At 37.4% G+C, this 9994-nt stretch overlaps 1 protein-coding gene across 1 annotated transcript; it reads right to left on the reverse strand.

Annotated features, from left to right (window-relative positions):
• Positions 1-4369: 4369 nt before the first annotated feature.
• LOC116246646 (aspartyl protease family protein 1-like) lies at positions 4370-8838 on the reverse strand. Its single transcript, XM_031618443.2, has 10 exons — positions 8352-8838; positions 8121-8247; positions 6585-6826; positions 5864-6088; positions 5623-5764; positions 5462-5535; positions 5274-5373; positions 5133-5190; positions 4900-4971; positions 4370-4814 (listed from the first exon to the last, which is right to left on the reverse strand). The coding sequence occupies exons 1-10, from the start codon at positions 8666-8668 to the stop codon at positions 4603-4605; spliced, it is 1569 nt and encodes a 522-aa protein (XP_031474303.1). The 5' UTR covers positions 8669-8838; the 3' UTR covers positions 4370-4602.
• Between the last annotated feature and the right edge of the window lie 1156 nt (positions 8839-9994).

Consider the following 9994-nt stretch of genomic DNA (forward strand, 5'->3'; position numbering starts at 1 on the left):
GGTAATAGTTGTATATATAACACAACCCGATGGATACCAAAAGATCGTGCTGCTTGGATTCTGATATTCTCAACCAGATTCAAGAATGAATCGAGGACGTTCACTTTGTTTTATTTTATTTACTTCATTGTGTGTTTTTTGTTTATTTTTTCACTTTTACTATAGTACTTATTATGTTTGATGCTCATGAATAACAAAATGAAATTAGTTTTAGATTTTGTTTCTCTTCCCATTTATCAAGTTTAGACAGTTGATGATTTAAAGAAAAGCAAAATTAAACTTTATGTTATTATGATTATCAAAATGATCAAATTGACGTATTAAAAGATATCTGTAATTATAGTTATTTGTTGTGATTGCACAAACTTGCTGATTGATTCAGAGATCAAATTGCGTCTTTACGGAAGAACTGCTTTCCACCAATAGCAATGATGGCAAAGTGCCAGGATTTTTTATGTACAACCATTTTTAATGAATCCTTGATACTCGATGCAGTCTGAAATTAGTTCATTTGTCATTTACCATCAAACCACTTTGGCCCTTTCTGGTTTATTGGAAGGGCTTAATCAGCTAATGCCTCATTCTTTTTATGTATTAGAAATCCAATTTAAGATATTTAGTTTAGCTTAGTCGTTTGAGCAAGAATTGGCTCATTTCATTCATGACTGATCGTCACAAATGATTAGGTTGTTAACTAACTTCTTGTGTATTTGTCTTTCTTATAAATGGTGAAATAAATTATTCATATAAGGGAGCAAACTCGATACTTGTTAGATATCGATATGCATCCATGGAAAATATTAAAAACTATAATAAAATACAAATAAATGACTATTCAATTTAATTCCACATCGAATCAATTCCGTACCGATTCTGAATTATAGGAATTTTTGTTATGTTAAAACTTTGTTTGAAACGTACTTTTACAGAGGTCGCCAATGTAAGGGTATGACTTCCATCTAGAAAAAGTCCAATTAACATAATAAAAATGGCTTTTACAGAAGCCCATGAACATGGGAATTCTAGATAGATGGCTGACAGGGACTCATACCTGCTCATGCACGTCACATTTACAAAATTTTAGTGGTGCCAATGAAGCGGCAACTTTGGTTAACATGAGTATAATAACATCTTGAAAATTCTTTTCAGACTATCCCTGGCAAAATAATATCTTAGATATGATTAATTTCTGCAAAAAGGATTAGCACCCTTGTAGAAAAAAAATATGCAAAAAACTTGAAGTGATTAACCTTGAACGTTAGCCGCTCGAACTTTGTAGTTTGTCTCTCCTCTCAGTGTGCAGTATAATCTTTGTGAGAAGCAGGAGCACCAGATCCATCTTACAAGTCAACTTGCAGTCACTTGTTTGAGTTGGGCATAGACCCGACCTTCCTTTTAAGGGACTTGACCAGCGACATGAGTTCAAACTTCTCTTTCTTAATCTCTTGCTCATCATCAGGTTTCTCCACATTCTTCCTCTCCGGCTGCTTTGCTTCCTCTGGCACTTCATCAACGACACCCTTCTGCTTGCTAGATACCTGCCTTAAATAAGCAGCACTCCTGCAACAGCAACAACCAGCAATTTTGCAGCTTAAGAGGATGAAGAGCAAACGATAATTTCCCTTGTTCTACTTTATCCCTGTGCAAAGTTAGTCACACAGCACGATCAAAGGTGGAAACATGGGTCACCCTAATTGCACGGTATGCTCTGTGTGCACATATGCATGCATGGGCATGTGATAGTACTTGCGTCTTATCTATATGTGCATGCGTGTGTTTGTGTGCATGTGTGAACCATCTTTGAATATCAGAATGTTGGTCTTCGGGAGAAAGTATGTCACTTTACGAAACCAGATAATGACTCCATTTCCTTTTATATCGAGGATCTGTTGGGTCTAATGCATGGAATGGGGAAGTGAACAAAGCCGGCACTGCAGCCGAAGCTGCATATTTTTACTCAGTCTAGATTTTCATTAATTTCCCTTTTGTTCTTCTAGTGCATGAGGAGATCATTCATTACTGCTTTTAAATTCATCCCTTCCCTTTTGGTCTCGCACTGGGAAAAATCATTAACTTTTGCTTTCATTAGTTAATGAATAAGAAAGAGAAACCCATCTTCTTACAGTTGGTTGATACATGCCAATTCTCGGTGTCATCTTGGAAAAGAATTTCCCACTTGCTCTACGTAGAATTAGTATTTTGAATTGAAAGAAACTTCTTTTCATATTCTTGTCCGGCCGGGACGAGTCTCAGAACGGAAAAGTGAGTAGCCTAAATGTTCCCAGTTGACATCGGGTTGCGGGAGAGGTGATAGGGTGGAGTAGTGGTGGAGCAAGAAATTTTTTGCTATGGGGTTGAAGTGCATGAGGGCGGCACTCGAAGTATCAAAAGCAGACCCTGTAACTTAAGAGGTCGTTTGGCAAATGGAATACTTTGTAAGTTTTTCATGAATCTGCGCTCAAAAATGCGACAAATTCATTGACTCCTAGTTTTCATGTTTCATAAATCCGTCCGGATTTTTATGGTAGATTTATGCAACGCACACATAATGTTTCAATTGCCAAACAACTCCTAAAGAGACAAGGGATTTAGTGGAAGTTTCGGCTCTATGTTGGGTAGGTCTCCTCCGTTCACCCTGAAGTCAAATGCAATTGGCTTTGGATATCTAAAATCCGTTTACTGCAGGTTATCATCATTCATATGGTGTAACTACGAACGAATAAATTTAGTCGTTTAAATTAGGTTGATGCTGACATAGACTTTAAGTGTCTAGACCTGACCTGTACCTCTTAGTTACACAACTTAAAGAATGTTTAGTCAAAATAATGTTGTCCTTCTCAAAATATATGTTCTTAAAATTAAAACATATTGGAAGAATGCCATATTATGTTTCAATAAACCTCATAAGATCATTATGAATGTTGTTCCTAAATCTAACAACAAATTAATATTATTGCACATAATTGCAGTGTATTCTTTGCGAAAGAGAAATGTTTTCTAATGTTAATGAACGTTAGTGATGATTTAATGTGAGTAAGTAAAGGATGTTTACTGACGTCTACTTGCATCAATAAATTCTGTGTCGAATGCGTATATTTCGTGTCACAAATGGCAGATTTTGACTACGTGATGCAAAACATCAGTAAAGGCTTTGACGATGCCGTCTTCACTGACATTTGGCTCGGCTCCAGTAAGAAGGTCGCTACATAATTTGCTGGCTTTTTTTTCAATTTTTAGAGACATTTTTTAATGTCATTGAAAATTGTTTTTCCTTTTTGTTTTGTGTTTTCATAATATATATTTAAAGAACACAACGACTTCACACCAAATAGTTTTACACATATGACTTACAAAAAATAAAAACATGCATCATTTAGTTATTTTTTAAAAAATAAATATATATAACGGTGAGAATAGTATAGTATTTGAATAAGGGTAGTTTAAATGTCTTTTGTACTTCTTTCATATAGTTCTTATATATTTTATAGCTTTCTAAACAGATATCGTATTTATGAAATACATCCACTTTTAATTAAAGAGACTGTATGACTTAATTCTTACTTAAGAGGGGAATAAATACTTTATTCTTTTTTCTGAATTTTTATTGCATATATATATATATTAGAAACAGATGTATGTAAAAAATTTACATGCACGAACCATTGAACTGGTCGGCAGATTTCAGTCCAATTCTTAAGACATTGATTTTCTCGTTGTTAGTAATTTTACTCATTTGCAGCTGCAGTTTATGAGATGGCAATAAGACACCATGTGTGAGGAGAGCGTTTGATAGGGATGACACTTTGTTCTTAGAATCCGTTATGTTCTCAGAATCCGTGTACATAATGATCTTAATTCTTTCTCTCACTAAATGATGGGCAGCGCGGTTGGGTTAAAAGCTGTCTGCTTCCTATCAATCAGGTTCAAATTTTTATCAGATGTAGCTAAAGGTTCCAAAATCGAGTCCGTAATCCAATATATCATGGGTACTGCACCCGAATTCCATCCGCAATTAAATGAGATTTCATATTGACAAAAATACTACATGATCTGAAACCTATAAAATTTTTTGAGTAGCGAAATCTTGTCACTTGACGTGTAAAATTTTGTAAGTTGTTAAATCTCATTGCTCGAGTTTTCTTTCGCTTCTGTTTTTTTAATCCGAAAGTAATGCACATCAAATGGAGTTGGTTTTGTGTAGCTTGAATTTGCTATATGGTTGCATTACTCACACGGTAAAACTATGAATGAACAAATTTCATTGTTTAACTTAAGCCACTTTGAAACATAATTGCAGAGAGTGGATGTCGTAGGGACTCAAGTGCAGAAAACTTTTCTAGGAAAAGATTAATTTGCATAAAATGAAATATGAACAATAGTACATAGATATGCTTTCCATTTAAGATGGAACAATTCTATAATACAAAAGAATTCCCTCCCAATGCTGAAACGTCTTAGGGAATGCTTCAAATTAACTAACAGAAGGATATATTCTAAAGAATTCCTAGAATACTGAGGGATGCCGAATAGGGCAGATTTATCCGCGTATAATCATTGTGTAAGCTAAAACAGTTTCATATACAATGATGGGAGGGGTGAAAACTAAAAGAAACTTGCTAAAACAGACAAAATTGTAAAGAAAACGTATACAAACGCTGGGTGTGCAGCATGACCAGAAGATGTTGCATGAATTTGGGTTCTGTTTCCAACTGTTGTTGTGTCTTCTGGATTGACAGCACTGGGGCTAACAGCAGATGTGGGGGACATAGCTGGTGACTTTACCGATGGTGTAGCAGCTCCATCAGTATTATAGCCTGATGAAGGGAAAAAAGACTGGTGAAAAATCAAGGACAGAGAACCCAGGATCCACTAAAAGGAATCAAAACGGGTTGTGCTTACAGTTAAACTCCTTCCAACCTAAGACGCCCTTCTCTCTGTTAAAAACAATCCGATGGCCTGTCATGAAGTTCTCTGCAGAAGAAACGACCAAGGTATTCGGTGTCAAGCTATATGGATGTTAAGGTAGCATCCCGATAATGTTTCTATCGGTTGAGTAGTTCTTGATAAATGAAGCAATTTATAGAGCCTGTAGATGTGCACACACGGAAAGAGAGAGAGATATAGATACTTACGCCCAATAATGTTCAAACCATCACTCTTCACAATAGCTAGGCAATATATATTTTGTACCTACAAATTATGACAAGCAAATGGTGAAGAGTTAGCAGGCATGACCACACTTGCACAAAGACATATATTGACACAATACGTACCTGTGAGGTTAAAACAACTATTGGATTCAAGACATTAAAATTGGCTCCACTACTCATTGTTATGTTGATTTTTGGGATAAGTATGGAGTTTTGGTTTGAACTGCATGAAGACAAATTATTATATATATCATGTTTCGCTATTTATATGTCAACAAAGAAAATAACATACGAATGGATAAATCGGTTACCTGATGTCATAACAATACTCAAACGGAGCTGTGGAGTTAAGAGTAGAACGAGGCTCCTTGACTTGCTTATCAAACTGCAAAAGTAGTGCCACATATCTAAGAATTTAAGTAGAAAATCTTGAAGGTACTTTCAAGAATTAAGAGTAGAATAAGTTTATTACACTGTCTCCAATATCTGTGTATAGTGGATCAGCTAAATAAGTGAAGGAGGTTCCAGTATCAAAGATAGGAAGGAGCCCTGGACGTATGCTAATGACATTTGCTCCCACTTGTATGTCAGTAACGTTAATTTGGTACGTGGGGCTGCATATTTATTTCCAATGGTGAAACACAAAAGCAAACCAGTCACTAAACCAACTCAATATTGATTTCCATAGTCCACGAAAGAAAGGAGACACTCACTGTGACTGAGCCACAACAAATGAAGTTTCTTCTTGATCACTGCTACCCTTGTCTCCAAAATTGATTCTTCCAAAACCATCGGAACCAAAACACATGGAGAAAGAATTCGCAATAAGGCCAGAATTGGCTAGAATGCTAGGGACAGATTGGTTTCCCAAACCAAGCCCAAATAACCCATTTAGAGCAGGGCCACGCAGAAAGGCACCGGTCTGGATCTGTCCACATCTGCATCATAAAAGTATGCCATAAAGATTTATGCTGATGATGTGGAATAAATGACCAAGGACATTGTTACAGTAGTTTGTACCTTTTCCAGAAAACATATTGGTGAGACTAATAGTTTTCATATCATTGGACAGCCTGAACTTGAATATTGCATTTAGAAGACCTTGGACCATTTTCTAAGGGTCAGAAAACTATCTTTTTCTCATTTCCCCTAGAATTTGATCAAACTTTGGCATACATCACACACACAAAGACAACATTAATGTTCATGCTCTTATTGGCTGCAAATAGTATTCTGTCTAAGCTTTCACTTCACAAAAATTTTGCGGATGTATATGAGTTATGAGATGAAAGAATGATGAGGTAAATTTAATAAGCTTATCAGAGAAGGCATAAAGAAGCTCCTTGTATGGCATTTCAATGATGTAAGCATTGTTTAATCCACTCCATTAGACAACAAATAACTTGAGGAAAGCTGATGAGAAAATAATCGTACCCAAAGACAACTGAAGGATTGATTGCTTTTGGTTGACTGTCTTCAGTAATCAAGTGGAGAACATCCTCCACCAGAACACCAGATGATGAAGTATTTGCAGAGACATAATCAACCTTGTACGGGCACTGGCTGTTTGTTCCCGAGCATAGAGTTCGAGAATCACATAGATCGGAACTGCAAGGCAAATATTTGCCCGTCGTTGATATATTAGGAGAATAAACACCACTCTCAACACCCTGAACCTGAAGCAAGGGAATCAACAAATAACATTGTAAAAATTTCGACCTTCCTTCCTAACTACTCGAAATTAATAACTGGAAAACACTATATCGTCACAGGTGGATAACCAGTGATTGCGGGCCTTCAACCACTACCAAAACAAATGGTAAGAACATTTGAATAGCATGATGCCCATCTCAAATTTGGTGCTCTTCTAACCAGCAGAAACCGAAAGGTCGCCGCTTGTATTGGTCAGATAAATAATAAAGACACATATTACATATAGTAATAAAACGTAATATATTGCATAGTCTGCAAATTCTATAACAAAAGCGAAAAAAATTATCATATTCTATGACAAAGTCTGCAAATTTTAATCCGAAAAAACAAAAACGAAAAAAGTCATATTTCACAAGAAAAATGATATGAACTATAAATATATAAATTGAAAATGAATTGCACAAAACACGCAAGGCACAATTTGAGAAAATATATATTATAACTAATCTGTACATTTTCATCGGATAAACAATTTTCACAGCTTATTTCATATTGGAAAAACGAGTTGTACAAAGAAGGTGAGAAGAAGAACTAAGGGACGAGAGGTACTGTAAAGAAGCCTGTGAAATAAGATGTTTAATTCACCTGAAAAATGGTTATGAATATTCACAAAAATATACATACCAACTTCTTCCCCTTTCACCACATAAACTAAGGTAACAATCTTATCATAGAAAAATCAAAGGCGAAACGAAAATCTTGACAGCTAGGGCCAGTTTTTGGAATTACGCCTGAAAGTCAGGCGCCATTTATGAAAGAAAAATATGGTCCTTGTTTGGGAGGGATGTTCAGAAGTAAGGCGTCCTGGACGCGCATCTCGGCAGAACATATTCTTGAACCGAACGGAACCCGTCCATCTTTAAATCGGACGGTTCTTGAAAAGGAAAAGAAAAAATGCGGTGGGTCCATCCAGGGCGGACCATGATGCTCTGGTCCGAGGCGCGACAAACCGGGGACTGGTTAATATTGAACAGGATGCGTGATGCGGAAGCGGGGAAGCGAATCATTTTTTATTCAGATAAGCAAATTTTCTGAAAAGGAAAGGAATTTCCTGGTAGCTATGGGATGAGCACCATTCAGGCAGCAGCAGGGAGGCCATTGACCAGTCGACTTCGTACCCGTAAAAGGAAAAAAGAGATGAAAGGGAGTGGGAGAATCCATTCGAATCAAATTCATGCTTCAAAAAGATGAAGAATGTCGATCACATCACAAAAGAAACAGAAAAAGAAAAAAGAGCAGAAAGTGAAGGAATCATACGAGTGGTGAAGTGGAATTAGCACACTGGATGCACTGACATGGCACCCAGAAGAGGTCGCTGCCCGTGTCCAACGCCACTAGAAACTTCACTGCAGGTGTCCCAATTTCAACCATGGCGTAGTGCAGACTTCACCCCCATCACCAGAAAGAACAAAGAAACGCAAATGAGAACAAGCTCAAACCTAAATGGTTGAAGAAGAGAGAGATAGATGGATGCAGGGGTGTACGTACAATCCCAACTGAAGATGGAGGGTCAAGTTTCCGTCGACGAAAGTAACCAGAGGTGTGCTGCTTGCGGCGAGATTACGGCCGCGGAGGACCCGATCATGATGAAACAGGGTATTGTAGTATTCGGGACTCCCCGGCTGCGGCCAGTTGTCGACGGAGACGCCGGAGGTAGAGCGCACCCAGTCGCGCACCTGGTCGGAGAATTTGTGGTGGAGCTCGAAACTGAAGGTAGTTTTACCGACGGATGGGTGAAAGAGAAAAAGCAAAGCGAGGAAGAAGAGGAGGGTCGATGACATAAAGGAGACACCAGAGAGCGCCATGGCAGGTCTGGAGGAGTCCGGCGGGGGCCGCTGGATCGGGGGAAGGGAAGGAGGGGATCAGGGGATGAGGAAATTTTATAGAAGAAGAAGAGGAGGAGGAGGAGAAGTAGTAGTCTCTCATCTCTTCAATTTCCCCTTCCTCTTCCTCTACGGAGGCGACGGCCCACAAAGTCATGGTCGTCGTCGGCCTCGTTAAAAATTAAATGAAATTTCTGAGAGACTGAGAAAGAGAGCGCGTGAAAATTCGGTCTCTCTCTGCTCCTCTCCTTCTCTGCAACAGCCTCGTTGACTTGCTCAAAATATAAAAAATTACAGGGCCGGTCCTTTCTTCTAGGCCACATTACAGAAACAGTCTTGCTTCATGTATTCTTTTGCATGCCCATGTCTACCTTTTCTACTGTTAATCCAATTCTTTTGATGATGAAGTTTAGATTAACTATAGATAAATTTATCGTGAGTAGTTACTGTGAACAATGTTCATACCTTCATTTTCAAAAAGAAAAACAAAATGCATCTCCGGTAAGAATTAGGTAAAGTGCACCAATCAAATGAGGCTTCTACTTAAGAGATCCGAGGTTCGAGTTCGAATTTCATGTTCATATGATGGCAACTCAACATTTGAGTTGAAAGGTATATCATGAGTCTACTAGGCTTTCAAGCAAGTAACCACTCGATCCGATGATATAAAGATACGACTTTGGAGGTTTGACGTGGATGCCGCTTTTTCAAAAAGAAACTATATCGATGTGTGACTTTCACAAAAAGTAAGAGCACAGTTTGAAACTCTTTCGCAAAAGATTTGGTCAAAATTGGATCTATTTAAACAAAGAAAGAAGATCTGGAATACTGATTTGGATCCGGCACCACATCCGAGAATATTCCTCGACTACATGGAATTTTGGATTAAAAATTCAAGTTCGGGTTCGATTAAACACATGCATTGCATCAGGTAGTGTGCTATAAAAGGCTAGAGGATTTCTCCATCCAAACCTGAAAAAGAGAGGATAGTTCTCGATCACTTTGGCGACATATAAGAACCCAACTCTTTAAAATTAATTATTTAACCACTTTCTATGCAATTTAACATTTTCAATATGAGCTTAAGAATTTGATCATTTTCTGAGTTCAAATGTTTTTTTTCCAATAAAAGCAAAACTAACGGTTCCTGCAATATCAAAATTTTGGCAATTAGAATGTGAATTAAGTCATGTTTTATATTAAATTAATAAACATATCTGGATGTCCATGACGTACATTTTTTTGTGTACAAGTGTGGTGGTTTTTGTTCCTCACATAAGTAATTATGGATATACCAGTTTTCATGTA

Source organism: Nymphaea colorata, chromosome 2 (genome assembly GCF_008831285.2).
Source record: "Nymphaea colorata isolate Beijing-Zhang1983 chromosome 2, ASM883128v2, whole genome shotgun sequence".
In the NCBI taxonomy this organism is placed as follows: Eukaryota; Viridiplantae; Streptophyta; class Magnoliopsida; order Nymphaeales; family Nymphaeaceae; genus Nymphaea; species Nymphaea colorata.

Bases quoted from the DNA above. Each gene is read 5' to 3' on its own strand.
- LOC116246646 (XM_031618443.2), bottom strand. From the start codon at position 8,668: ATGGCGCTCTCTGGTGTCTCCTTTATGTCATCGACCCTCCTCTTCTTC. The intron at 5,191-5,273 runs GTACGTATTGTG...CATAATTTGTAG, and splicing joins TAGTTGTTTTAACCTCACAG to GTACAAAATATATATTGCCT. The intron at 4,815-4,899 runs GTAAGCACAACC...TCCCTTCATCAG, and splicing joins AGGTTGGAAGGAGTTTAACT to GCTATAATACTGATGGAGCT.